The 27,265-nt window shown below is 40.4% G+C and overlaps 1 protein-coding gene across 1 annotated transcript in view; it reads right to left on the reverse strand.

Moving 5' to 3' along the window:
• LOC117491707 (synaptotagmin-9-like) overlaps positions 1-27,265 on the reverse strand; it is a 56,887-nt gene that overhangs the window by 23,038 nt on the left and 6,584 nt on the right. Inside the window, exons 2-4 of the mRNA XM_034141795.1 lie at positions 14,997-15,172; positions 13,549-13,766; positions 12,789-13,329 (exon numbers count right to left, since the gene is read on the reverse strand). Coding sequence (XP_033997686.1) covers positions 12,789-13,329; positions 13,549-13,766; positions 14,997-15,172 — 935 coding nt within the window. The remainder of the gene's footprint in view (positions 1-12,788; positions 13,330-13,548; positions 13,767-14,996; positions 15,173-27,265) is intronic.

A 27,265-nucleotide genomic window follows, 5' to 3' on the forward strand; every position in this document is an offset into this window, starting at 1 on the left:
ATTAAAATATTGATATACGAAATATTTGTATTGGAACAGTTTTCGACGTAGTAATGCTGTAACATATTTCAGCCACTAGGAGGCTGCCCCCCCGCAAAATCCGCCTATGGCTAACCTAACCTATAATTTATTTTCTCCAGGTTTGCAAAATGATGTGATGTGGCAGTGAGCTTGGTAATTCATAATGACAGGACAGCACACACTCCATTATGAAGGCAATGGTCAGCCAGAGAACTATGATCCCAATTATTAAAAAAGGATCATTTGTGAGCAATGCAGTCTAATTGTTAATGCCACAACCCCGAGTTCAAAGGAAGTTGAAGTATCCTAGGACAAGATACTGAACACCAAATTGTTCCCAATGGCATTGCCTACAGTGTGGGAGTGCATGACAATGTTTATTGCTCCTGATGAGCAGGTGGCACCATGTTTGGAAGCCTCTGCTGACAGGTTATGAATGTTTTAATGGGTGATACAAAGACTAGAAAAAAGCGCTACATAAATGAAGTCAATTTAATAAATGTTCCAGTAATTAATGGTCTCTTACGCAGCGTCCATACGGCGGTGTGCGTTGAACCAACAACCAATCACATGAATCTCCCGCCCCGGACACACAAGCACGCGGTTTGATTGGCTATAGCTTGTACTGGCATATGATTTGATTGGCTGACGCTTCCGTCGAAGCTTCAAAAGTAGAACATTGCTCTACTTTTGAAGCGAACAATGCGAGCAAAGCCAAGCGACGGAACGACAATGCAGTTCGGCAAAGCGTGACGTCACCCCATTCAAAGTGAATGGGCAGAAGCGTTGAAGCTTCAACGCACGCCGCCGTGTGGACGGGCCGTTAACAGTGTGGTGCTTTGGTTTTACCATACATCTACGAATAAGATGAGTCTGGCCATGGCAGGCTTGAGGTTGGAGTTAATTAAACCCAACAAAAGGGATGTGCCGTTTTTCAATCATGAAAAAACAAAGTACAGACTAACAGGTTCAGGTCCTCTACACCAGCGGTTTTCAAAGTGTGAGGCGCGCCTCCCCTCGGGGGCGCCAGAGAGCTTCAGGGGAGGCGCAGCGTGAGACAAAAAATAACGAGAAAAATATGAGTTTTGGCTGTCCGAGAGACACCTCGCTAAAAAGGCTGTAAAAGTGCTCATTCCCTTCACCTCCACCTACCTGTGTGAGTGCGGGTTTTCCGCATTGACTTTGATCAAAAGCAAGTGCCGGTCAAGGCTGCAGCCAGTGGATGATCTGCGTTTATTCCTGTGTGCATCAAAGACGCAAACTCATTGTTCCCACCAAAGTAGGGGTGAGTGTAATAAGGAGGCAAAGTTGACGTTCAGTGTGTTGCCGGGAGCATATAAAGGCCCAGACACACCAGGCAGTCACCAGAGAACTCGCCGACACCGACACCAACTGTTGCATCGGCGAGTTCTCCTGCGTCTTGGCCATGTGTCGCACTGGAACACACCGCAAAGACTTCAGCCGAGCACGTACGAACTGCGCATGCGTGAGTGGCAATAACTCTCCTTACCAGCAGGCGGCGGTAGTGTGTATTCGTCATTCAAAATAGGCAACAACCGGAAGACAGAGAAGAAGAACAGACTGATATAAACAAACAACAAATAGCGTGTGCGTTCCATTTTCACTCTCGTCCATCGAAAACATGTTTTAGAATATAAAAATACATGAATGATGAAATGAGCACATAAAGTGCAGACATACTATAAAATCACAGTTAATAGACCTGCATCTGATGATCGCAGTGTTCTGGCGGGTGTGTAGTTTATTGAGTCAGCAATGTAGTAATGTATGTAATGTAATAATGGCCACTTCTTGCTAAATTTACATTTCCATGTGATGCTTTTATCCGAGGCGACTCACAATAGGTAAATGAACAGCAGTAGACAGTATCTCATTTACTTAGACACTGTACTTAAGGACAATGTTGAGGTACTTGAGACTAATCCTGCAACTTTATACTGACAAATAAACCGATGAGATGAAAAACCGGACTTGACCAAACAAATCACGGAGCTCTCAGCAGAGGACAGCCGGGGACGCTCCCGCCGATATCAGAGATGTCCCTGCTATGTGTGGGAGGTAAGAGAGGACATTTAAGGGCTATGTTTGATGTCTTTAAGTATCACCTGCTGGGGTTTAGCTGCTGTCCTGTGCCTTCTGAAATCGTTTGTTTACGTCCCTCACTTCCGTTTCGCTTCTCATTTGCTAGCTGAACAGCTGATCAGAGTGGTTTCTTGGCCCGATAGCTTGTGTCCGACACACGGCCGATTCAACATTGAATCGGCCGTGTGTCAACAGTGAAAGGCCAAATAAGGCGTGTCACGGCCGAGGGTTTGGGACACACCAAATTGACTTTGGGCGACAGGGCACGCTTCGTCGTCAGACTAACGAAGACGGCCGATTTCGGCCTGGTGTGTCTGGGCCTTAAGGATAACATTTAAAAAAAAATATGTGTTGAGAACACGGCGTGCGAAAATATACGGGTCGTGCTGCAGCTAGATTTGCCTGTCCTCTGTGAGAAGGTGTCGGCGACTGACATGATAGGAAGAACGGCTGTCCACAGGCTGTTCCAACTTGAACAACTTTATTAACTTCCAGGGTAGTGAATTGAACATGCAATTGTAATTGGGTGTGTGGTATATTTTCATGCACGCACACGCATGTTCCACAACACACAAACTGAACAACACTCAATTGTCCGATCGCTACCAGTGTCCTAAGTCCTTGCGATCTTTTTATAACAACAAGTGCACGTTACTGATGCAATATGGTTGAGACCATTCGGGCTTATTCTAGAGGGGTGTAAGGAATAGTCCAAGTAGTGGGGGAGTTTTATACAATATGTTTAAAACATAAAGATAAAAAGGTTTATAAAAGTTATTGTTTAATGTTTTAAGGAGGTGACGCTACTCAGCCAATCAAATGGGTGCAGTCAGTGAGTCAGCACGATAGATTCAAACACACACACAGAGACGAGACAAGAGGAGAGAAACAGTCGGAGTCATTTCAAATGGCGGAAGGTAGACAGCGAAAACAGAGCATTTAATGACATTTTCTCGAAATGCAATTGAATACCCCTGCATTATAGCAGCAACAACAACAATAATAATAGCAATAATAATTGGGAGGGGGGGGGCGCGGCTGTTCTTATGTTCTCTGAGGGGAGGCTCACCTTCCCACACTTTGAAAACCCCTGCTCTACACTGTTAGGCCAGTCTGAGTTCTCTAATGACTGACATTTCACTTTAGGAATCATTTATTTTAAGGCTTCAGCCCGGATATATGTGTACATTACAGTCCAGTGCGAATGGTCAGGGCCGGCTAGAGGCTCGCTCTGTACCAGGAGCCATGATTAATGCAGCAGTTACCCCAAGGGAGGTAACCTAGTTCTGCTGGGGAGAGAGAGAGAGAGAGAGAGAGAGAGAGATAGAGAGAGAGAGAGAGAGGAGAGAGAGAGAGAGAGAGAGAGAGGGGGGGGGGGGGGGGGGGGGGAGACAAGTTAAATCAAACCCTAGTTCAACTTTTTCAACGTGTAAGCACGCACCACATGTGATGGGATAAGGAACAACCAATTGCAGATATCTCTCCTTTATCTGAACACATAAGTCACCAAAAATATTGGGGAGAAGCTTAAGATCTTTCCAGTGCATCAATATACATTTCATCCAGTAATGTTTGCTTGAAACGTATTTTGAGCATTGGTCTGCACACAGACAAACAGAGCGGAGCAGAGACAGAAACATTATCTAGGGAAAACACCGGTGTGCAATGGGGAATATTTTTAAAACACACAAAAACAATGCCAGACTCTATATTAGAGCTGATTGTTTTCCATTTCATCATGTGTTGGGCCACCTTTAGATTTTTTGTGGCAATCATTTTTTTCCAAACTATGGACGATATGGAATATTAAAAACGCTTGGCATGTTATGTGAATGTTTTTGGTTGTTGGTTTAATTGGGCTGTCAACCTAGTTTTAGGAAATGTTGAAGCGATCGTATAGACCAGGGGTGGGGAACCTTTTTTCTCTCAAGGGCCATTTCAATTTTTACAAAATCCTCCGAGGGCCATACAAATTATTGAACTCAACGTCTGCTTAAAAAAACTAAAATCGCAGCCCATTCATTCCACCTTTCTTTCATGCTGTGCAAAGAAAAAGCAACCTCTTCCAGATATTTTACCATGACAAGATTTTTTTTTTAATGTTAAAGTTAAAAGCATCAATCTGGTGCACTTTGAGAGCAACATTAAGAGATCTATGGATACATCTCTCAACACCCACATGAAACAGAACTGTAAGCAGATTTTCTTTTTCTTTATGGATATTTCCCAAATCACTCCCCTTTCAAACTGTATTCTTGTTTATTAATAACAACTTTTTTTTAACTGTCATATAGTATTTTATACCAGTTTTTCCTTTATTCTCTTATTTTTTTATAACTATAATGATCATATAAAGATGTGCCTTTACCTCACTGGTTGTAGAAAAAGCTTCTTATATTCGTTAGCATAGCTAGCTAACCAGATGCTAATAACAACAAAGTCATTGACTGTATGATCAGTATGACAGATGAACAGATCGCCACTGGGCTTTCAACTAAAGACACAGCCACGCAAAAACTGCGGCACGTGTACGGCTCCTTATGGGTACTGCAATTTGTGAAGTCCCGGCCCGGAGCGGCGTTCTGGTGCTCTCCGTCAGCACTGCACCCCTGTCAGACGAGACATATACCACGTGATGACACTTTGGACTCGGTTCAAGGAACCTGACCTTGGCCAGGGAAAACAGGCACTCGCTTGTTTAATTATTTTGCGGTCTAGATTTCTTTCATTTTTTTCTTTTTTGCGTGTGTTTATAAATTACCTCGAGGGCCGTACCAAATGGTCTCGCGGTCCCTATACGGCCCGGGGCCCGGAGGTTCTCCACCCCTGGTATAGACTATAGATCCTATTGCTTGGCTAATGAGTGTTAATGCACCTACATGATTGTATCTTACTTTTTTGTGAGATGGGAATGTCATCTCCCCTATGTGTTTATGTCCTTGTTTGTGTCTCTGGCCTGTACTAAAATAAATATAAATAAAATAGAACAATGCCTGAAAAAATATCAGATGAACCGCGCCTCTAGCTATGGTCTCTAAGCAACTTAAGGTGCAGCCTGCCTCAGCAAACTTGAAAGTTGGCATTAGTGTAGGAACCCAGGACCCAACGTGCGGTTAAAGGCACTTATACGGCCCAAGCCGGCAGGAAGTGCGCCAGGAGTTGAAGCAAATGTTCATAGTGGAAACATTTTGGGATAGCATGAAGTAATGCAACGTCAATTAGGCCAAATGTATACGACCAAATAGGTTGATTGTTCCGACCCTCTAATACAACCGACTGAGTCGTTTGTTGGAAGCGATCAGTCTGCCCATGTCACGTGATCGTCAAAAAACATGGCGGACACCCGACACCAGTTTGTCCTTGTGAAAACCCTCTCGCGGGATTATATCCGCAACATAGAGAGTTTAAGTTTCACCTTCAACTGCATGTTATGGCAAACAAAGTTTGGTCATAAGGTATTAACTAAATCAGTAGCCCCAAACTGTTGTTTCTTTTGTGACGTATTGTTCATATTTTGGTAGAATGCATTTATATTTCTCACATTGATAAACTTTTAGAATATTCAGGGTTTATACACAGATCCTGATTTCTTAAATAATATAAATGACAGTGATATTTTGATTTGGTTAGGAACACAGTGTCTATGGGAAGCAGGGACTCGATGTCCCCCGGGCCACAATAAAATCACAGTGCCTTTACAAACCTTAAAACCCTTGAGCACCATTGGATTGGATGGTCTGCCCTCACCACTTCTAGACTAAACCATTGGCATATTCTTATTTATAAGGCTATTCTTAGTATACTCCCACTTTATCTATGGAATTATATATTTCGGAGAAGTACGGGAACTCATTGGCTTCGCTCAGAGGACTTGTTTTTAATTACTGTTCCTAAAGTTCACACTGAACTGGAGAAAAGGGTCTTCAGTAATGCAGCTCCATTTGTTTGGAACTGCAACAAGAGCTGAAACTCAGGCTGCTGGTCTCAGTTTTAAAGAGCTTCTTAGTGAAACGAAAAGCAGACAACTGTCTCAGATGCTTATTATGAAGACGTTTCTGATTGTGACCATCATATGTTCTCTGTATTATATTTGTTGTCTGTAACTGTGCTCGTGCCTGTCTTGAAAGAGAGATTTTTAATCTCAATGAGATTTCACATGGATAATTACAAAAGAACAATAGTACTAGTATGTTTCCTACCGTACAATGCACACATATTTTAAAATCTATTATTGAATCATATTGCAAAAGTAAAATGTTGCTCCAGATTCTCTTGCTTTGAAAGAGAAAGTAGTTCCAAAGGTTGGCCAAGGTAAACACGTATGCATGCTGAATGGTTGGATCATTAATAAGGGATTATATATTGTAAATAAAGTGAACTCCTCAGACTTGGACAGCTGTTAGTTCACAAGTAGGAAGCCATAGAAGGTTCAACAAATTGAAACTGACCTTACTTAACCATGATGCTGTTAGAGTCTGGAAGGTGTTAAAACAATATGGTGCACCAACAAGATGAAAGAGTGTTGTGTCTGTTACTTTTTCAAGTGTTATGAGCCAAAAGGGTTTTTGCATCACTGAAGTTGGCGATGCAATCACAGGGCAGAGCTGGTTGAGTGCTGACCCAGCTAATGATCCTTTTCTGGCTTTGAACTTAATTACTTGATGAGGGGCAGAGCTGTGTTTTCTGTGTTTTAAAAAAAATCTCTCCCAAATATAACTCTCTCCCACAAATCAGGCTAGTAGTATTCACACTCCAGATACAGGGATAGGATCCTGAAACACTATAGGCGCTTTCACACCAAGTACTTTGCCGTACTTAGTTCCCAGTACTTAGTTCATCAGAACTCTTTAGTTCTGATGAACTAAAGAGCAGATCGCGTTCACACCGGAATAAGTCCCTGAGGGAGGATTAGGCAAATGAAGCCGCTGACGTCACTTCTTCTTCTTCTTCTTCTGCTTTGGGTTTACTGGCAGGCCGCAAACAACTTCACGGCGTATACTGCCACCCGAAGTCCCTGGCCGGAAGTCCCCAGAGTTGGGGACTGGCTTCAGTAGAAGCTGCTGGGACTCCCAGCTGCTTCTACTGAAGCCTTCTGAGTAAATCGCCAGAACGCCGACACCTCCTCATCACTCCACCGCTCCCATGTTTTGTTTTGTGTTGCCATAAGTTAGTCTCTCTCCGTTGGTGCGCTGGGCTAATGCTAATAATGCTAATGCCAGCAAATACAATGGCGGCTTCACAACACTTTTCGGAGTTTTACAGGGCGTGGTTTGCAATTTGCCCAGCCAATCAGAAATGGGAACCTTTTTCTCCCAGGAAAGTACCTGCTCTCTAGCTGGGACTAAAAAGGGGGTGAAAAGGTTCTCATGAGCCGCTATTCACACCAAGTACTTTGCCGTACTTAGTTCCCAGCACTTAGTTCCCCCATGGAACTAAAGAGCAGATCGCGTTCACACCGGAATAAGTCCCTGAGGGAGGATTAGGCAAATGAAGCTGCTGACGTTCTTCTTCTTCTGTCTGAACTGATATGACTAGCAGGGACTGAAAAGGGGGGAAAAGTTCTCATGAACTAAGTTCTCTTTTTGGTGTGAACGCAAAATCCCAGGAACTATCGGAACTAAAAGGGAAAAGTACGGGGAAAAGTACTCCGGTGTGAAAGCGCCTATGAACTAAGTTCTAGTTCCGGATTTTTTTGGTGTGAACGCAAAATTTCAAGAACTATCGGAGCTATACTGGGAAAAGTACTCCGGTGTGAAAGCGCCTTATGTCACCAATTGATTGTCTTTTCATGCATGTTTCATGGGTTTGTTTGAAAAATGCAAGTGACCAAAACTCATCTAAATAATAAAAAATGTATACAATTTGATTCATACATAAATGAATTGAAAGCAGCATTTAAGACTATGGTATAATGATAAAATAGGTGGTGATATTTGATGAAAAACAGGCAAAATTAAAAAAACACTTAAGCTTTACCTTTATAATGTGAATATAAAACTCATATAACAAACAGCTCATTTTAAGTACATGTTATTATCAATGGGAGCAGCCTGGTGACAATTCATGTAAAACTAGCACAGCAATCTAGCAGTAGCTAGTATCTGCCTTGAATTACAAATTAGAAACTTAATATAGCTTTCTTCTAGTTATGTAAATGCATAATTAAACCTGTGATGCAGTCTTATATTACTATGGGGAATAGAAGGGAAAGACTGACCAAAATAACGTAAACCTCAGTTCAGGCCAACTGAGACAAAAATGCACATGGACTTAGGATATATCAGATGGTGTGCAGCACATGTTCAATTCAGTTGGTATAATGTGGGAGAATAAGCAACACTTTATTAACTATCAATAAAGCAAAAGAGACTTAATAAATTAGCAGTGAAAAAGGCTGGCCTCATTTATGTGAATAGTTTACAGCCCCAGAATTGAGCTAAACCGTGCATCCTTTCAAGATGTAAAGAGATAAAGAGAAAGAAAGAAGGAAAGGAAGAAAAGAAAAGAGGAAGTAAAGTACAAAAAGAGGAACAATGGAAGTGGTGAAGGACAGAAGGAAAGATGGAAGAAAGGAAAGATAGGAGAGTACAATAAGTGAGGGAGCAAGAAGAAAAGGGAAATTAAGAACATAATACAATTAAAAAGGGAAAGGGGGGAAAATAATGAAGATAAAAAAGAAACAAAGCAAGAAGGTAGGAAAAAGAAAAAGAGGAAGAAAGGAAAGAAGGAATCATCTGAGTTATGAACTTCATATCCTGATTATAATTGAATGTTGTTACTTAAAGTGGACCTATCATGCTATATTTGAATAATATATTGTAGGGCCATACCTATATAAGGTATATTTATACGTTTTCTTTTTCAAAATACCAAACAGATCATGCATTTTAGCCATGCCTCATTTCGCTCTATTTTGCTCTCCTCCACCCTGTCTTTGCATGCGCTGCAGCTGACCACGCCCCCCTGCAAAGGAGGGGGCCGAGTTACGAGCGTCATGTTACCATGCTGTTACCATGCCACGGCAACCTCTCATTCCCCTGATAGGTCAGCTCCGCCGTCCTGACGTTAGAGGAATGTTCAAATCTGGATCAGTCTGTATCAGATCCGTTGCAGCCCCGTTTTTAGAGATTTGGGTATGGAGGAAAAGAGAGAGGGTTGTGTTTTCTGACACTTGGTGAGTTCCCTGGAACACCGGGGACACATATTCATGTATAAAATACGTACAAAAGTGCATTTTGCATGATAGGTCCCCTTTAAGAGTTCCTACAAATCCTCCTCCTCACAGCAGCAAAGGACAGGCGAAAGCAGCAGCGTGGAAGCGCTCCGGTCTCTCCGTGGTATCCCCGGGGGAAAAAGGTCTCCTCAGCAAAGCAGCACACGACACTGCAGCACACGACAGGTGGGAGCAGGCCTCCGCAGATCGCAGACACCTGGCAGGTGGAAAGCAGGCAGCAGCCGGTGGAGCCGCTCCGTCTCTTCGCGACTTCTCCGGGGGAAAACCACCTCAGCACAGCCGTACTCGACAGGTGGGAGCAGGCCTCCGCAGACCGCAGACAACAGGACAGGACGGACCAACAGTGACACGGTCTCGACACGAGTGACACGCGACACGATTTAATGTGTTATGTAAACTAGTGAGATAAAGTGTGTGTAACTAGTTAGCTAGTAAGGTAAAAACAATTGTACTAGTGTATCTAGTGGACAATTTGGACCTCACTAGTTAACTAGTGAACATTTTGCCTTCACTAGTTAACGTGTAAGCTGCAATATGTATCCACTAGTTAACTAGTTGCCGTTCATATGGCCAACACGTTAACTAGTCAGCCATATGCAAATGAAGCAGGAGGGACCCAGATTCTGATTGGTCAGTTCAGCTCCTTGAGGGAGAGCCTTATGGGGCGTTCTCCTGCAATGTTTACAGTTTCTGTTTCTATCCATCACTAATGTCCCTTTGTTATTACAGTGCTATTCTAATCCAAGCACCTTTCAAATTGCAGCTAATAAAATGTTTTAAAGAGGATCTATATTCCTGTCTGCAGTCCTAAAGCAACTTTCTAATTTTAACAAAGTCTTCAATGTTCTTACCTAATTTGATAAACAGTCATATGATCATAAACAATACTTTTGTTTTATATTTTTGTAAATATGGTCATATGACCGTATTTAAAAACACTGTATTTAAGCTCTTAAAGAAACTATTTGGGCTGGGTGGCGCTCTATAGCTTAGGGCCAATAGGAGACCTTGATGCATTATTTCCCCTCCTCCTCATTAGCATGCTGTGTAACTAGTGTGACTAGTGCACATTTGGGACCCACTAGTACTACTAGTGAACATTTTAAGCCTAGTTGAATTTCAATGTATCTCACTAGTTAACTAGTAAAGGGCAAAGGGTTCACTAGTTAACGTGTAGACATTTTGAGCCCCACTAGTTAACTAGTAAGGTAAAAAGAGGCAAACCTTTTGCCTTTACTAATTAACTAGTGAGTGATTCTGGGTGCTACTAGTTAACTAGTGCAGAAAAAGGAATGCCACTAGTTAACTAGTTCTGCTTCTTTTTTGTAACTAGTTAACATGTCAGAGCCTTTGCAGCGCACTAGTTAACTTGTAAGACTTTTAGCGTCACTAGTACGGTCAGAGGGCCACTAGTTCATCAAAAAGCTTACAAGTTGGGACTTTGGTGCTAGAAGTGCTGCTCCTTGCGTCACTAGTAAGGCTTATGTGCTAACTAGTCGGACAAAAGTGCCACTAGTTGCTGAAAAAGAGTGACTAGTATAATGTTTTATTTAACTAGTAAAGCAGAGTGCCAAACTAGTTTGACCATATATCTAACAACTGAAATCAAAGACCCAACTAGTGTAGGCAGCTGCCGTCTGATATCAAGGATATGGAATAAATACTCAAATGGCTTGCCATAGCCGACAGCTACCAGCTAACAGTGCTAACTAGGGCTATGCAATTAATCGTATTTTAATCGCAATTACGATTTTGGCCTGCCACAATTAGGAAAACAACATAATCGAAAAAAACAATTATTTTGCTTTGCTAGGTTGTGACAGTGCACTGCAACATATTTGATCTAATTAATTTTGGTCTAATTTATTTGTATTTATCATATTTACATATGTTTAGTAGCTTGTTGGAGTGCGCTCCAAAATATTTGTTGATCTTGTTTATTGGTATTTATTATTTTGATATTATTTATTTAAATGTATCATTTATTTTATTTATTTTTGTATTGGTTTTTCAGAACAGTAAAAAAGATACTGTTCAAATTATTATTTGTATTTGTTTTAAAGTTCAATAAATGGATTTTTTCAAAGTCAATGAATAATCGTATTTAATAATCGTGATATCAATTATTGACCCAAATAATTGTGATTTTTGCCATAATCGCACAGCCCTAGTGCTAACAGTACAAACAGTGCAAACAACAGCCGGAGGGGGGGGGAACTGGAGGGTGGGTATTACGCTTCCGTGACAATGCCATCAATTGGGTTCTTGGCTCAGATAGAAAATGTTTTACAATATCCATACATAGCTGAGTTGCTTGCTGCTACGCTAATGCTCTGTATGTTAATTTGAGAACCATTAATATTTTCAAGTATTCTAAGACTAATTAAAATTATGATATATTTTAGTGTTTCATTTGTTACCAAGAGTAAATTATAGTGTTTCATTTGTTATCTAGAGTAAATTATACATGTGAGTTCCTTAATTTCCTTAATTTGTTCTCTTAATGTACCTTAAACGCATCGCCATTTTTTTCAATTGAATTTCGTTTTAATTCCAGTCTTTTTCAGTGTGTGCAAGCTTTACAAAATGCACTGTTTACAAACAAGTTATGTGTGAATTGTCTTGTCAAATTATACAGATTAGTCTGTTTAAATGTTAGTGAGGACGTTTTCCCAGTCTAGTGCTACCATATCGGAAAATGTTACGAGTTATATATTTTGGGGTAAATCTAACCTATGAATTAAAAATTGTTAACTGGGACTTTTGCTCTTTGATGTATTGTAATTTGATAAACTGGTTATATGTGATCAAACTGTCCACTACCACTGACTGTTTGGTCATTTACCAGAGAAGAAAAGTTTCAATGTCCAACAGACTGTAGTCCTCAATCTATAAGACCGGCTAACCATGAGGAATTCCCTGTCAGGAGGATCTAACTTTCTTACTGAGTTACTCAGTGTACCAACCCTGTAGATTTATCCCGGTGAATAATGTAATAGAGACAGTGTCACTTATCTCTGTCAAACCAACCCCGGTCTTATGTCAGTGTAGATCTGGGTCACTACCCCCAAGTGTTTCCTACTGCTTTCATTAAACATTCAATGTGTCTAAGTATATTTCTATGTATCTGCCTCTTGAAGACACAGATGAGTTCCATTTGGAGAGGAAATTAGATACAAGTCAATTGATATATCTCCTTCCCCTTGTTGTTTTAAGAGGGTTTTTACAAGGGGTTGCTTCAGTCTATTAGACCTACAAATGTATCCAACGTCAAACATGCTGCAAAGTTGTTGTCAGTTGTTTGTTATAAACAAGTTCAAATGTGAAGCTTTACCATGAAAATGAAACAGTGGAGCAGTGGTGTAAATAGCGAGAAGAAGAAAATAGTAGTGATAGAATTTAAGCAAAGGGATAGGAATTGGTAACTCACCGAGGTTACGTATTGTATGTCCCGGCACAGTTTTGTCTCCCTTGGAAAGTCAGCAAGATCCAGGAAGTTGTCCACCACCACTTGGCCAATCAAGTCATGGCGAGAGAACCTGTCAAAGTCGTAGACGCTGAAGTGCAACTTACGACTCGACAGCTCGGTGTACGCCACCGGAAAGAGAAACACCTCATCGAACACTGGGTTGAGTGTCTTGCGGTGCACCTTAGTCTGGTGCTTGGTTTTGCGGTCAGGCAGCAGGTAGATCTTGACGTAAGGGTCAGATGTCCCTGAGAAGTCTTTTGCAGGAAGATCATGGGCCTTGTGGATCTTCACAATCAGCTGCTCCAGGTCAAAGTCAAACTTCAGGACGAACAGAAGACGCCCGCAGCTGTCAGTGGGATGACCATCTTCTGCGTCCACCGACCGCTGCTTGTAGAGTTCTGGTTTGATTCGGCCCAAACCAGACAGTGACTCTTGGCGCTGGAACTGAGCAGGGTTAAAGTCCGGATTGGACAAATTCATCTGACGACGGATGGAGTTGTGCCTGTAACAAAGTGTACAATTTGACATATAAGAACATTAAAACCATTTCAATTGACTCTAATCATTATTGAGTCTTTGATGCTTTAAGGCAACTGCTGAATTCACGGTATCTCTGAACCCAGAGGTCTAGGTTTATGTGACTGTGTAACTGTTTGTATCTGTGTTCAATCTGTCAACTAAAAAAGTTGGACAGTAGCTTTGGGGATTGATTGGTACCGACCGTACAGATGAAGTAGGCTCAGTAATCTGTCTCTGAACCCGGTCCCTGGCCAGAGTGTGGACCTGGTTTTTCTCCAGCTTGGCCTGAGTCTCCAATGGTATGTCAGGCGACGTGTGGCTTATTTTCAGGCCAGACTCCGGGACAACCACACTGGAGGGGGGCCCCAAAGACTCCTTCATACAGCCATCTTCGCTGTACTCCCTTTCGTCCCCGTCCACCTGTACAGCAGACAAATGTGTTTACAGTGTGAATCCCATTAAAGGAATTTTAATAAGGGACAGGGAAAGTAGGATCGGTGCCTCGAGGAGTTGTACAAACTAAACGTTTCTTTCAATTAAACATTTACACTCAAAATGGCAAGTGAACCTTAATTCCCATTTCTCACAAAGACAATAGAATATCACTATGAATTGGCAGTCTAGACCTGGATCAAGTGACAGTTCTATCCAGATGTGTGACACATCTTTGATAAATTGAGTAAAATAGTCTTAACCCTAGTCTTCACAAAGTGATTATTTTCAAAGGGTCACGGTTATAGAATACGAGTGCAACATATCTCGTGAATGCAGCAAAGGGTTCACCCACTTGAACCTCATGACCTAGCACCTGTACATGTGCATGGGAATGGCACTAACTTAAAAAATTAAGGTTGCTGTTTTTTACTCAAAAGGATACACTTTTTATTTGTTTTATTCAGAGATTCTCAACGTCTTTGTCTTGCTTTTAGTTTAATTGTAGGCGTTAACTTTATTGCACTAGGACACATTTTATTTTTGGTAACAATACGTATTTGTCTTACATTGTTAAATGCCTTTGTTGATAAATACTACTTAACCATAAAATGTACAGTAAATATGGTTGAAATTATTTGAAAGTGTATGATGTTGATTTTATTTGATGTGTAGGTGTAGATCATAGGACACAATGAATCATACATTCTTACTCTAACCCTAAGCCCAGCCCTATCACTTGGTAATAAAGTGAATTGACATTGTGGTAATGGCTTAATGTAGGTATGTCCTATTTAAGGTAATTATGCTTCATGTCAACAGGGAAAGGTTGGTGCGTGTTTATATATATATATATAGTACAAATATTGAACCTGATAAACACTTTTTCATTGTGCTTATTGAGTTAAAACGTGTCTCAAAGTCTGTGTGTCCATCAAATAGGCTACAATGAAAGTTTGCAGACACAGTTACTTGGAGTGCCCCCCTTTTAGGCTACTCAGCCAAATCTCTGATTCTATGTGTCTTATTTACTTTTGTTAGATAAAGGCGCGATCAACAGCAAGCTGGTGTTTAATTTGTGTGTATTGTATGGCTGTGACTGTGCCAACTAGAGATTTCAAGGATTATATCTTTCAGCAGTTTATGAGTCATAAAGGAAACTTAATGTATCTCACTTTACCAATATTTTCACTTTTGAATTGAGCCTCTCCTCCTTACCTCTGTGAGGACAGGCTGTTGGTCTCCCCCCAGGAAGTGGGCCCCCTTGAGGACATCTGGGAGGAAGCGGCCGCTCAGTGGTACCCAGCATATCTTCCATGAGACAAAGAGGGAGACGCTGAAGAGAGCCAGACCACAGGTGGTCACCAGCAGGGACAACAGGCTCACCGATACATCTAGATAGAAGAGAGAGGGGGGGCTCAGTGAACAGTGAACACAGCTTTGCCAGTGATGAATGCTGGCCCAGACAAACCCATCTCCCAAAGGACAGCCTGTGTTTATTCAGAATGCTAGATGAGAAGGAGAAACTATTTAATCTTCACTGTAGGCAAAAATATAAGCAAATTCGATTTGATTCATTTCCTGCATGTTGGCCGGTACACATTATATAAACTGCATAACATCAAAACCCAACTTTTAAAACCTAAATCAATTCTGTATAAGTAGGGACCTTACATAATAGGCTTACATTTATTATTCATAATTCCTTCACTGTCTCACCTTGTCTACATTCCCATGCCTCTTCCTGCACCTTGCCCTAACTCTAAAATGTTGCTTTATTTTACAAACAAGATGGATTGCTGCTATGTATTTCACTGTATTGCACATGGTTGAGTGGTTTTACATGCTAAAAGGCATAGGTGGCGGGTGAGACTCAGGATAGGGAAGTCTTGTACTTGAACAACTACCAGACATGTATTATACACCACATAAGTTATTATGTTTAGAGAAGCAATAAGCTTTTTGGCCCCTACTGACCAACAGTAATGCACAGCACAGGAGCAAATTAATTTTAACACAACAAACATCAACATTAGCTTACTAGGTTACACTAAAAACCAGAATCAACTATGTCGTGCTAATATGCTAACGTGAAATGAATGAAATACGGGTTATTACAGGTTTAGCAGCAGTATACAACAAAGCAAACACACAAATTAAGTGAATATATATGTAAATGACCCAATTTCTGTTCTTTGAACCTGAAAAGTAGATTGCATTGTTTTTGTTAATTTCATTGCAATTGTGTACATGTCTGAAGCATAATTTAGCTTAACTTCCTGTTTTATTTAGACATGCATTCATTTTGAAGCCGACTTGAAGATTCCCAGCAGCTTCTACTGAAGCCTTCCGAGTAAATCGCCAGAACACCGACACCTCCTCATCACTCCACCGCTCCCATGTTTTCTTTTGTGTTGCCATAAGTTAGTCTCTCTCCGTTGGTGCGCTGGGCTAATGCTAATGCTAATAATGCTAATGCGAGCAAAGAAAACGGCGGCTTCACAAAAACTTTTCAGAGTTTTACGGGGCGTGGTTTGCAATTTGCCCAGCCAATCAGAAATGTGAACCTTTTTCTCCCCAGGAAAGTCCCTGCTCTCTAGCAGGGACTAAAAAGGGGTGAAAAGGTTCACAAAAAAAAGTTCTAGTTCCAGATCTTTTTGATGTGAACGCAAAATCCCAGGAACTATCGGAACTATTCCTGGGAAAAGTACTCCGGTGTGAAAGCGCCTATTGTGTTTCATTAAACCAGACACTCTGCAGAGGGGCGTGGCCAGCAGCAGCTCATTTGCATTTAAAGCTACAGACACAGAATCAGCACTTTTGAAACAGGGCTGACACAGAGCCCTGCTGAAAAAAACAGCATAGACCAGCTTAAGATGGTTGCTGGTTTTAACTTTAGAATATGAAATTAAATAATGTAAATTAAAAAAAATAAAAATTATACGGTGTATTGCGTGGATAATAGACCCAATCACAGTGAATGTTCAAAACTACATTTGATACATTTTTCTTTTTCATCTCACAGTGCAAATATTTAAGTAATCATAACACAAAGCTAAAAGTTAATCTGTTTTTCCTTTCTCTTTTCAAGAGTGCTTCAGAGGATGGCTGAATTCACAAAACGTGGAGAAGACCGAGAGGGAGAAGTTGGCCGGTTACTACATTTCACAAAAAATACAGGACCTTGTGAAAAGCGGAAAGAACCAGTTGAAGGAAACTGCTTAAAAATATGAAGTAATGGGTGTTTTGAAAATGTTTTCAAATTTGTGTTAATGTTCATTGTGTGTTATAAATTATTTTCCTGCTTCTAATCATTTGATGTATGAGTATTTATTTACAGACAATACATTCTATACATTCTGGTACCTTTCTGGTAAGGTAGGTGCTCTGATCTGAAATGATAGATGTTCATTGAGCTACTGCAATTGGGTGAGAGTGTTTCATCATCATATATGACCAGCTTAACCATCATGTAATCCCAGCTAAAGTTCTACTCAAGATCATACCAGTCTGACCAGCTCATGGTGACCAGCTAGAACACTGTAACCACCAGCTTTTACCAGCTAAACCAGCTATCCCGACCAGCTAATGGTAACCAGCTAGACCACTGTGACCACCAGCTTTTACCAGCTAAACCAGCTATCCCGACCAGCTAATGGTGACGAGCTAGACCACTGTGACCACCAGCTTTTACCAGCTAAACCAGCTATCCCGACTAGCTAATGGTGACCAGCTAGACCACTGTGACCACCAGCTTTTACCAGCTAAACCAGCTATCCCGACTAGCTAATGGTGACCAGCTAGACCACTGTGACCACCAGCTTTTACCAGCTAAACCAGCTATCCTGACCAGCTAATGGTGACCAGCTAGACCACTGTGACCAAACCAGCTATCCTGGCCAGCTAGAACACTGTAACCACCAGCTTTTACCAGCTAAACCAGCTATCCCGACCAGCTAATGGTGACCAGCTAGACCACTGTGACCAAACCAGCTATCCTGGCCAGCTAGAACACTGTAACCACCTGCTTTTACCAGCTAAACCAGCTATCCCGACCAGCTAATGGTGACCAGCTAGACCACTGTGACCAAACCAGCTATCCCGACCAGCTAGAACACTGTAACCACCTGCTTTTACCAGCTAAACCAGCTATCCCGACCAGCTAATGGTGACCAGCTAGACCACTGTGACCACCAGCTTTTACCAGCTAAACCAGCTATCCTGACCAGCTAATGGTGACCAGCTAGACCACTGTGACCACCAGCTTTTACCAGCTAAACCAGCTATCCTGACCAGCTAATGGTGACCAGCTAGACCACTGTGACCAAACCAGCTATCCTGGCCAGCTAGAACACTGTAACCACCAGCTTTTACCAGCTAAACCAGCTATCCCGATCAGCTAATGGTGACCAGCTAGACCACTGTGACCAAACCAGCTATCCTGGCCAGCTAGAACACTGTAACCACCAGCTTTTACCAGCTAAACCAGCTATCCTGACCAGCTAGAACACTGTAACCACCTGCTTTTACCAGCTAAACCAGCTATCCCGATCAGCTAATGGTGACCAGCTAGACCACTCTGACCAAACCAGCTATCCTGACCAGCTAAAGTGTCCAAAACCCCTCTAAACCAGCAAACTAATCCAGCCTAATATTGACTGGCTGCCTTGTTGGTCTAAGCTGGTTTTTACAGCAGGGAGGGGTTTATGGCATAGTACAATACATGATATGTTTGGTATTTCAAGCTAGACTTCAGAGACATGTTTTGTATATATCTGAGACCTATAATATATAGTTGAAAAAGATTATAATAGGGGAACTTTAAGGAAGCCTTAATTACCTGCCGATATTTGAATATAAATGTGGTTTGACAAAGGACTGCAAGGTGTGTCAGTTTGTTGCACTTCGTTCATTCAGCTGTACATTGTGTTAATGTTCTTCTTACATAGTTATTTAGGTGTAATATTCTGAGGTCCTGGTTGCTGTAACATATTTGTAAAAAAAAGTTATTTGTTTTAGCTGCGGCAATATTATAAATGCCTGTGTGACTTTCTGTCACTTTCCAAGGAGTTAGCGTGCCATGTAGGAAAATGACATCCCCATTCTCAATCCTCAAGAGAAAGTGAGTAACAGAAAGATGACAGTGTTCTCTGTATCTCTCTCCACAACAACTTTCTTTCCAATTCTCTTTTTTGTTGCTAGTCGTTCTGAATCAGACTCAACAGAGAGAAACAATTAAGTGTTTTTTGGGTGTCCTTGTTTGGTACAATGCCCAGAAGACTCTGTGATACGCAGACAATATTAGTGTAACTCTGAGAATCGGCCAAGTTAGGATACACTCGTATGAGATGGTGTCACAAAATCAAAAATATGCTTTAATAGCTGCTAGATGTCATATTTATATTACATTGCAAATTAGTTTAACAGTCATTTCCTTTATAGCGTTTGCTTCCTGCTAAAAGACCTGAGAGCATCTCTTAATGGAACAGCGGAGAGTGCTCAGGCACAGCCTGAGATGTGTGTATGAGCTCATTTATGGAGGTAATTAGAGTCCAGTCCACAAGTTCAAATAGGAAAACGTTCTACTCATTATGAAGTGACATAGAGTTACTTGAAGCTAAATGAATATCAATGAAAATAAGCATATATCTTTGAACTTCATTATTTTTCTTAAACTTGCATTTGCTAGACTTTTGTCAACAACTGGACTTATTCTAGATGCATTATTGGTTAAAGAGTATTATCACATTATTATAAAGTAATAGACACTACAGCAAGATATCTTTAGATACAATGTAAAGGAAGGAAGAAAGGAAGAAAGGAAGAAAGGAAGGAAGGAAGGAAGGAAGGAAGGAAGGAAGGAAGGAAGGAAGGAAGGAAGGAAGGAAAGAAAGAAAAAGTGAGAGATAAGAGAAATGAAAGGAGGAAATAAAGCAAAGAATCAAATAAAAAAGGTAAGGCTAAAGAGCTGCAGTAAGAAAGGACAGATACAATAAGGTGGGTGATAAGGAATAAAGAAAAAAGAAGGGTAAGGAGGAATGAAGGAAGGAAGGGAGTAAAATAGGAAGGAGTGTAAAGTAGGAAAAAGTTAAGAATAAATGAAAGGTAGGAAGAAACAAAGCAAGGAAGGTATCAAGGAAGAAAAGGAAGAAGGAAGGAAAGAAACAATAATCTGATGTATGATAATACAAAATGACGCCTCATTTCCTGATTTTAATTCCAATTAAATGTTGTTACCTAAACATTTATAATGAATAGAAAAGAAGATATTTTCTGCTAATGTGAACAGCATTACATATTATTTTTAGAGTTGGTGATGAAGTATTCCTTGAGTACATTTATAATAATAAGATAACACACGTGCAGAATGATTAATGCATGCACACATAAGGCGCGTTCACACCGGAGTACTTTTCACCGTACTTTTCGCGTTTAGTTCCGTTAGTACCCCTTATGTCGCGTTCACACCAAAAAGAGCACTTAATCCCGGGAACTTTTACCCCCATTTTTAGTGCCTGCTGAGAGATGGTACTTTCCTGGGGGAAAAAAGTGCCCCAGTTCTGATTGGCTGGGCGAATTGCAAACCACGCCCCGTACAACTCTGAAATGTTTTGTAGAGCCGTCATTTTATTATCCTCGCATTAGCATTATTAGCATTAGCATTCGCCCAGCGCACAAACGCAGAGAGACTAACTTATGGCAACACAAAATAAAACATGGGAGCGGTGGAGATGAGGAGGTGTCGGCGTTCTGGTGATTTACTCTGAAGGCTTCAGTAGACGCTGCTGGGAGTCCCAGCAGCTTCTACTGAAGCCAGTCCCCAACTCCGGGGACTTCCGGCCGGGGACTTCGGGCGGCAGTATACGCCATGAAGTTGTTTGCGGCCTGCCAGTAAACCCAAAGCAGAAGAAGACGAAGAAGTGACGTCAGCGGCTCATTTGCGTAATCTTCCCTCAGGGAATTTATTCCGGTGTGAACGCGATCTGTACTTAGTGCCCTGGGGTAATAAGTACCGGGGCACTAAGTGCCGGCACTGAGTACGGCAAAGTACTTGGTGTGAACACGGCTATAGTGTATAGAATAGAGAAATCAATCACATAATAAATACCTCTTGATAAGTAAATATTCTGAAATGCACATACTGTTGTGTCTCGTCAAATGTGTTAGTTATGTTTATGTATTTTGTCTGTCATTTCCTGTTTTATTTTGTACTCACCTCTTGTCTTTCATTTCAGGCCCTGTTTCTTCCTCCCCTTGTGTGTTTTTCCCACCATCGTCAGTGTCTGCCCGCCCCTGATTGTTTCCACCTGTTCCCACTCACCTCATGTTTAAATAGTCCTGTCTCTCCCCTGTCCTGTGTCAGTTTGTCTGGTTTGTTTCCCCGAATGGTCGTGCCATGCCTCAGCTCTGAAAGGATCGCTTTCACTCATGTCAGGTTTTGTTTATTTTGTTTATTTTGTAGGCTTACGTTTTTCTTAAGTTCTCTTTTTGTTATGCCTAGTTTCTTCCTCCTTGTGAGCGCCTTTTGTTATTTCCAGTACCTACTCTGTTAAGAGGGATTACCTGATCTGTGAAATTAAAATTACATTTTTTTACATTCAAGACTTTGTCTCTGGGTCGTGCATTTGGGTTCATCAGTTTGTGTTGAGATCCTGACACATACTAACATTTTATTAAAGGTTTTAATCCTTTCTGACAACCCTATATCAACATTTTGCCACCTCTTGCTCATTTGTAATGCTATACAACCAATGTAAAGTTATGCCAGAGACATGCCACCTACACCCAATCAAGAACATGCAATTAAATTTCATAAGATGTGATCATTACAGTGTCGATGGTATCCATAGTTACAATTACCACTGGCTTCTCCAGCACAGCAAGGGGCTGTGAACATGGATGTACGGTCAATGTTTATTTCTGTCCATTTAATTTATGACATTTATGCTGCACTGCTGGCTAAAGTGATTTCACGGCACAATATCATTAGCTGTCAAAAGCAAAAGAGGTGTCCAAGGCTAACCAATTTCTATTCAACTACCATTATTTCAGAATATTTGAGTCAAAAATGTTTTTATATAACATTCCAAACCCTTTGCATATTTAATACTGCTTTTGAAATGAATGAAAAAGCCTGTGGATTCATTTAAAATCCTTTGAGCCTTTTCTAAAGGCTCCGGCTGCTTTTCATGTACCCTTGCAATCAAGGCTCCAAGGCCTGACCCCCGTACAGCTGGTGGTGGTTAATTGGATACAGGAGCTCCAATAATCAATACGCTAAAGGAAGTCAACAATTATAATTAAAAAGGTTAGACATGTTTTGATTAGTGTAACCGCATGTGGTTGGCTTGTTGAGTTTACAACTATAAAGTGTGTGATTATTAAGAGGAAGCTTACAGTGTGGACTATTTGGCAGTAAAATCTCTTGAGTGGTAAATTGTTACCTTTTTATGAAGACCATACATGTCCACTTTAACTATAATTTAAAAACCTTTACTTGTATATTCTGCAATACATCAAATATGTAATTATCATGCTTTGGAGATATATTTTAGTGCTGTTACTGTGAACTTTGAGCCAGTGAAATAATAAATGATCTAAATTGATTGCTTAAGCCTATCCCCGTTGAAGCAGAAGTCATGAGGTTGCAGTTAGAATGCTCTTTGTCCAACATTTGTTGGGGTCTTCTTTCAGTTTTTTCCACCCATAACAAAACACACACAATGGTAAGGGATGGCTAACACAGGAAGTGTCTGCTAACCCTACCCTAACTTTAGAGGCGCAACCAATTAGAGAACAATCGTATGTGATGTAGCCAAATGTTGATGACGTATACCTGCGTTTTGCTTCTGCAGTACGCTCTGCCCTATAAGGGCTACTATCTATTCTGTTTTATATCAAGAGGGCTTTGTATGAATTTGCTTTTTACTGCAATCTGACAGCTGGCTGAGATCTGTGGAGCATGTTGCTGTGTGACAACGTCCTTTGGAGACAACAAAGTGGTGAATATAATCATTAGAATTCATGAATTCACATACAGTGAGTATCATTTTGTAACCTCCCTTGAAAAAGAGATCAATGAACTCAATGGGACCTACCTGGTTAAATAAAGGTTTGAAATTAAATGAAATTTAGTTTTACAATAACTTGCCAAATGTTTTCAGATTACGCTAACAAAAGTGATGCAGAGTGGATGGAAATAAAACAATAAACACTTTTCGATGAAAGATACCTTGCCAATGCTAATGCCGTAGAGCTTCTAGCCGTGTGACAAGATCCTTTGGAGACCACAATGCAGTGAATTTCCCCTTTTTCGGTAAGAATAATTGTTAGATGGAACCTGTTCTAGGCCCATTCCTAAATAAACATGCAGTGAATGAAAATCAGATTTACTGCCAAGTAGGTTTAAACATTACCTGTGTTGTATAGTGGCGCATACATAAACCCAGTAAGAGGATTGACATTGTAAAAATAACAATATAGAGCCATTATAAAGCATATTATGTATATAATACTAATTTAAAATAAATACCAAAATAAATGTAATATATCCGTGATGTTGATTCAAAAACAATTAACACTTAATTTTGGGTAGTAATGCTTTATGTGACCTAGTAAATATAGCAATATCCACTAAATCCTATTAGTAAAGTTGGTATATTACTGTGTTACTGCTCACTAATGAGAAGCACATCAGAGGAAGAGATCAGTCAGATTTTCGTCCAACAATGCGAATGGATTTTTCCTGATAGAAGCCTTGGCAAGAGGCTGCCTCTGAATTGAATCAAGCTTAAACCCCCAAATTCAACAGAAACACAGATGGCTGCTTTTATTGATTTAGACTAAATCTCCCTTTGATGAGGCGTGTGAATCAACAACACGCTCTAGGACGTCTGACTATCCAGCTATGCTGCAGAAAGGTTAATTTGTGTGGAACTTCAGAATAGGTAGCAAATGAAACAGAAAGAGAGCCAACATCACTACATTTGAAACCTAAATATACCTGCCAGTCCTGCATGTTTAATTAAGCATGTGTGTTATTGTGACATGCACAGGAATATGGATTCATTAACCTTTAAATGTGTGTCTATCAGGCTAAAAAGTGCTTCTTCTCACACAGTTAAATCAAAATGCATATACGCTCTGATGTAACTAAGAGTATAGCTTATATCTGATGACATAAACATCCATAAAGCTGTTTAGGAATCATTAAAAAAAGAATAATAAGATGCTCTTTATAACTTGCTGTATAATCTTGTTGCATAATCTTCACCTTAAGTGATTTCCTTCAATATCAAAAATGTGGGAAAGGTGCACAAAATAATGTCTTGTATCTTATTTAGCGTTGTTTTCTCTGACTTCCTGTCTCTGTCACAGCTGGCAGATGCCACAGAAAACCCACTTGGGAGAAATGGTTTCCTATGTCATAATGGAAGATGAGGGAGGAGACTTACAAAGTGGAATGATTAAAGCCTAGGACAACAGCAAACATGTATGGATTGAGTTTGTATCGTCATGGACGATTGCACTTATAGCATGTTGCTTTGGATAAAAGCATCAGCTAAATGAAATGAAACGGAAAAAAGGTCATGTGAAGGAAGACCTTCCATCTCTCAGTTGACGTACCAGTCCTAATGTGTTTTTGTTTGTTCATGGAAGCTACAAGGTTAAGTCAAGTGGCCCATTGTGTTGAGAATGACAGGAGAGAATATCTCTAAACAAGGGCCTCTTTAATGACTGCATTGTACTGTACTGTCTATGCTGCAGAAAGAAAACATACACCCTTGTAGCTGTACCTGTCTCAATCTACAATCTACAATAATGGAAAACCTGTAATTTTGTAAGAATACTTGGACATCCAATTGAACAAATTCAGAATTTCTATACAAATCGTCCATTGATAATTACCCGAAGTTTGAAATGCAATAACATAGGTATGGGTAAGATCAGACACCTACAACACTGTGATGGTGAGTATTTGACACTATCGTTCATGAAGAGTAAGGAAAGAAAGAAATAATAAAATAATAGCAATAAGTATATTTAGGTTTTGGAAAAAAAACATGTTGAACGATAATGTGCATGCATGTGTTTCTATGGTTACACTAGGTGTTAGAATTAGAAACACATGTGTAAAATAAATGAACACCGTTATTCCTCCCACACCCTACTTCTCTTCTCCTCTGATTTTTTCAGAATGAGAAATCCTTTATTCATCCCACAAACAGGAAATGTATACCGAACAGCAGACTAGTAGATAAACATTAAATCAAGAGGAAAACACACATTGAAAAAAATGTAACAACAAATAGGTACACATCCACGGCAAATAAATCCCAGCATTTTAGAAAGTGACCATATACATTTGTGCTTTTGCATGAGCATAATCCTTGTACTGCATTGCTGTTTTATTTTTGTGTCTGTCTTGAAAAATATAAAATAACAAAATAAAAATTAAATCTCAAACCCTTAAAGGTGGGGTAGGTAAGTTTGAGAAACCGGCTTGAGATACACTTTTTGTTATATTCCATGGAATGCTCTTAACATCCCGATAGCAATGAATATCTTAAGTGCTTTGACAAAAAATCCATTAAAAAATATCATCTGTGGAAGCCGTAGTACTGTAAAAAGGACGACCAATCATTTTAGCCGGCCCGGCTAAAATAACTGGATGGCCTACCTGCCTGTCAGCCTTCCATCTGTGTACAAACTTATCTCGTGCCCTCATTGGTCATGTGCGCATTCGTGTGTGTTGGAGGAGGGGCTCTGTAAGGAAGTGGCAGATTTTCTCCGGTTGTGTATTTTCAAATTCTAGCGATCTCGAGCCGGTTTCTCCAAAATTACCTACCCTACCTTTAAAGCTTGGGAGAAGTTTAGATTTTTTTTTTAAAACTGCATTTATTGTTGTGACGAGACACAAACTGCGGTTAACAGCATAGAAAGTCTCTTTATTTATTTTATTAAATCTTTAGGTCATAATTGTGGGGGAAACTTCTGAAGCAATTGGAAACTGGACTCAGAGAGACACGAGGAGAGCTGGAGCTTTGATGGCAAACACTGACGGTTTATTTGGAGCTTCGGCCGGAGAATTCACAAGACATGTCACGGGCCACGAGTTGACCACACGGTTGAGATGCCACAATCAATTCTGAAGAACTCTACCCCAGACCCATGTATTTAGCTAGTTCTGCGATCAACATTGTGCATAACAAGATAGAATCATAACACCTCTATCAGCTGACGCCAACAGGCAGGAACAGGGAGACAAAACACTGAGAGCACAGCAGCCAAGGTTGCAGGTGCCTGTGCTCAGTCAGGACAGTCATGCACTGATAAACTGGGTCAAAGTTATGGGCCTTGGAAAATATTTCCCCAACAATAATAATATCCATGCACTCTATGATTAGTGACTTTATGGCCTGTTTTATTGTTGGTTTTATTTTTGTGGAGCTTTAGTGCTGATGAGTCAACCCAGTCTCACGGCATTTCGTGTAATAGTCACAAAAGAAATGTAATCTATTGATTTGTGTTCACTAACACGATTTCCCCCTTTTTTTCGTGTCACACAGAACGATTTTAAAAGCAATGTATTTCTATTGGTAGTATGTTTCGTGCCTGCACCACGTCTTTTTGTCCGGTCGGGTCTTGGAAGACCAGAAGCTGTGTGGTTCATAAAAACATTTTCTTACTCAAGCCACGATTATTGTTTTTATTTTAAATTGTATAATGTCTGACTTTTTTTGCCGTCCGTGAGGAAAAGAAATGGCTCAGAGCCTCAGAATACTGAAATCTGTATTTTTTCAATCTTTTTTTCCTTCTTATTTGTTATTATTTGGTGCAGGCACGAAACATACTACCAATAGAAATACATTGCTTCTAAAATCGTTCTGTGTCAGAATACTGAAATCTGTATTTTTTGAATCTTTTTTTCTAATTTGTTATTATTTACATTGCTTTTAAAATCGTTCTGTGTGACACGAAAAAAATGGGGAAATCGTGTTGAATACGAATCAATAGATTAATTTCGTGACTATAACACGAAATGCCGTGAGACTGGGTTGGAGAGGTCTGCCATTGAGAAGGTTCATTACAGTCCCATCACACCCTCCATTCAGAGACACATAACACACTCACAATAATGGCAGTTTATTCTTGTTTACTAGCACTCCTACACAGATAATAACCTTCAATTACAACACTGTACTGGTGTAAACAACATACTGTAGTTGAATGGCCAATTCATTCTAAATATTTTTTTACACTCACGATTTTCGTTTTTCTGAATCAAATGCTGGGCTCAGACACGAGCTTTTAAATCCTGACCGCGTTGCCTCTGAACAAAAGGTAAAACACACACTCACACATACATTTGAAAATAATGATGCATCCCCAACAACAGAATATAATTTACATTTTTGTACCAGAGAACAATGCACCACCTATCGTGAACTCACATGATCTCATGGGGATGTAAATGTCAACAAGTT

This window comes from Trematomus bernacchii, unplaced genomic scaffold (assembly GCF_902827165.1).
Source record: "Trematomus bernacchii unplaced genomic scaffold, fTreBer1.1, whole genome shotgun sequence".
Classification (NCBI taxonomy): Eukaryota; Metazoa; Chordata; class Actinopteri; order Perciformes; family Nototheniidae; genus Trematomus; species Trematomus bernacchii.